At 34.8% G+C, this 2,500-nt stretch overlaps 1 protein-coding gene across 1 annotated transcript in view; it reads left to right on the top strand.

Moving 5' to 3' along the window:
- The window catches only part of LOC138030378 (MAM domain-containing glycosylphosphatidylinositol anchor protein 1-like), a 157,475-nt gene that overhangs the window by 33,489 nt on the left and 121,486 nt on the right, over window positions 1-2,500 (top strand). The window contains exon 6 of the mRNA XM_068878298.1: window positions 978-1,220. Coding sequence (XP_068734399.1) covers window positions 978-1,220 — 243 coding nt within the window. The remainder of the gene's footprint in view (window positions 1-977; window positions 1,221-2,500) is intronic.

Raw genomic sequence — 2,500 nt, 5'->3', positions numbered from 1 at the left:
GATAGTGGACTAGTGAAAGACATAAGCTAAGATCAGTGAGTGTTGTGTAATGCTCGTAATACAGAACTATATAAGTAAAGCAAAAGACAACTTAAACCGGTGAATGTGCAGGCCTGCCACTTCAGTATTCCTGTTAAGGAATACTAAAGCATTCTGAAAGCATTCTGTTGGTACACTAACGAAAACTACAGTGCATCTCTTACAACAACAACCATCTATTTATTTGCCAAATTAGAAAAGAGTTGTACAGAACAGAAAAAACTAATTAGATCAAACAAAAAAACACTCAGAATAGTATATTAAACTAAACGAGCTGGGTAATTCAAAAAATTATGAGCTTGCATTTTCTGGGTCATTTTGTAACACACACACACACACACAAATAAGAGAGTAGATAAGAAGATAAATAATGAAATAATGACATAGGGAAAGAAAAAAAAGAAGAAAAATGACCAGATAGTACTAGATAGTAATATAGTATTTATCAATTCTTGTCTTTTGAACAGTAATAAGCTAAGAATGAAATGACAATACCAAGCTAGCATTAAACGTTGGTAGATACGATTTTTTTCATCATTTCTTGTCTAAATAAATGCAAGGAACTACTTTTTAGTTCTTCATCCAGATTATTCCAAACAGAAGCACTAAATTTACCGTAATTTGTTCTATCATGATCGATGTAATAAGTTGATTTTGATGCTATCCTAGTATTATAATTGTGTTAGGATGATATACGAGAAAAGAAGTCGTCAAAAGCCTTAGGTAGTAAATTATTATGATATACTGAAACATAAAAAGGATAGTATGAATGGTCACAGGATCCATGAATTTGATTAATCCGCTAACTGTGAAAACAGAGGGCTAGAGTGAGCATCTCGATTAGAAAATGTTATTAGTAGTATTGCCTTTTTCTGCAAAACTACAAACCTCTTTAAACCTCTTGTGTGATGAGATCTTGTTATTTTCTTTCTTCATAGATGCTGCCGAAGCTACAGGTAAGGGAAGGAATTATTCGGTGCCTGAAGGAAGTTCAAAACGGTTTTCATGTCCAGTTGATGGAAACCCTGAACCTAACATAACATGGTACAAGGACAATGAGGTTATTGAACCAGAGATTCCCAATGCGAAACAGATGGAGGCGAGGGAAACTGGGTGTTACACTTGCTCGGCGATCAACGCACTAGGACCACCAGTCACCATCACACAGTGCCTTATTGTTGGTATGATTATCAGTCTTTTATATCACTATCTTTTATGTAAACCATTTTTGAGGTAAGTACGCTGTAGATATCAATGATGCTCATATGATGAGGTCGGCTTCTATGAATAGGCCCTCATTTCGTCATAAACAAAAATGCCATTAAAGTAATTTCCTTGAAAATGACGTACTATCCACACTTTTGCCAAACTTGGCACAATTGATAATCATGCAAAGGACGTAAAAAATGCAATAAAAAGATGGGGTCACTATGTTTGTTTTTGCGCTGCATGCCCTTTGTTCTAGGTTTTCTTTTTATAAAAACGAATTACGCGAGAAGCGTTCGAAACTTGATCAATCGGAAAAATTTTTTTTTTGAATCTAGCAAAAATTACTGACTATTACTAAAACATTGAGCCTACTTGGTTGTCCAGGTTATAATCTTTCAGTAATGTAATTTCAAATCGCTCGATCTTGCAAAGAAATATAAGCAAATTGGACCACTACAGCATAACACACAGTGTCTGAATCCAACTTGTACTATCCAATGATTTTCTCCTTACAATATGTTTGCCGTGTACCTATTATGAGTACATAACACCATTAAAAAAAAGGGGGGCGGGGAAGGCGGAAATATCCGCTTCAAATGATCTTTTCGCGTAAGGACTGGGCGAAATCCAAGATGGCTTCCAATGAAGCGTGATGCAAAACAAGGGAATCACCTTAAGTTAATAAGTTTTTGCATTCATTTTTTCAGATTATTTAAAGGTACTAATTAATTAATTAAAGCTGGTATGCATATTTACAGAAAACTACATTATACCGTTGCCAACCTCTACCTGTTCCTTTCAAATGATTTCTTAACAGAAAACATTAACTACAGACAACTTTTCCTAATAACCTTACAAGTCTACTGCGACCTCTACTACTAATATCCGCTTCAAATGATCTTTTCGCGTAAGGACTGGGCGAAATCCAAGATGGCTTCCAATGAAGCGTGATGCAAAACAAGGGAATCACCTTAAGTTGATAAGTTTTTTGCATTCATTTTTTCAGATTATTTAAAGGTACTAATTAATTAATTAGTTTTTTAAACAAGTCTTTTTTTTTTCTGGGCAAATCTGCTCTTTGTCAAGGGCTGTTTTTGGTTGGTATGTTTTGACCATCGATATCACCCATCCTCAAGATAACAAGATAATCCTCAAGCTAATAAACAATTAAAAGATTTAAGAGTGAACTGGCTTTTGCAGGCTCAAGTTTGCTTACAAAGATAATAAAGAGGTCCTTTTGTCGACAAAAAAG

This window comes from Montipora capricornis, chromosome 13 (genome assembly GCF_036669925.1).
Source record: "Montipora capricornis isolate CH-2021 chromosome 13, ASM3666992v2, whole genome shotgun sequence".
NCBI lineage: Eukaryota > Metazoa > Cnidaria > Anthozoa > Scleractinia > Acroporidae > Montipora > Montipora capricornis.
Note: the sequence above shows the minus strand (reverse complement) of the source record. Positions and strands in the feature narration are given on the sequence as shown.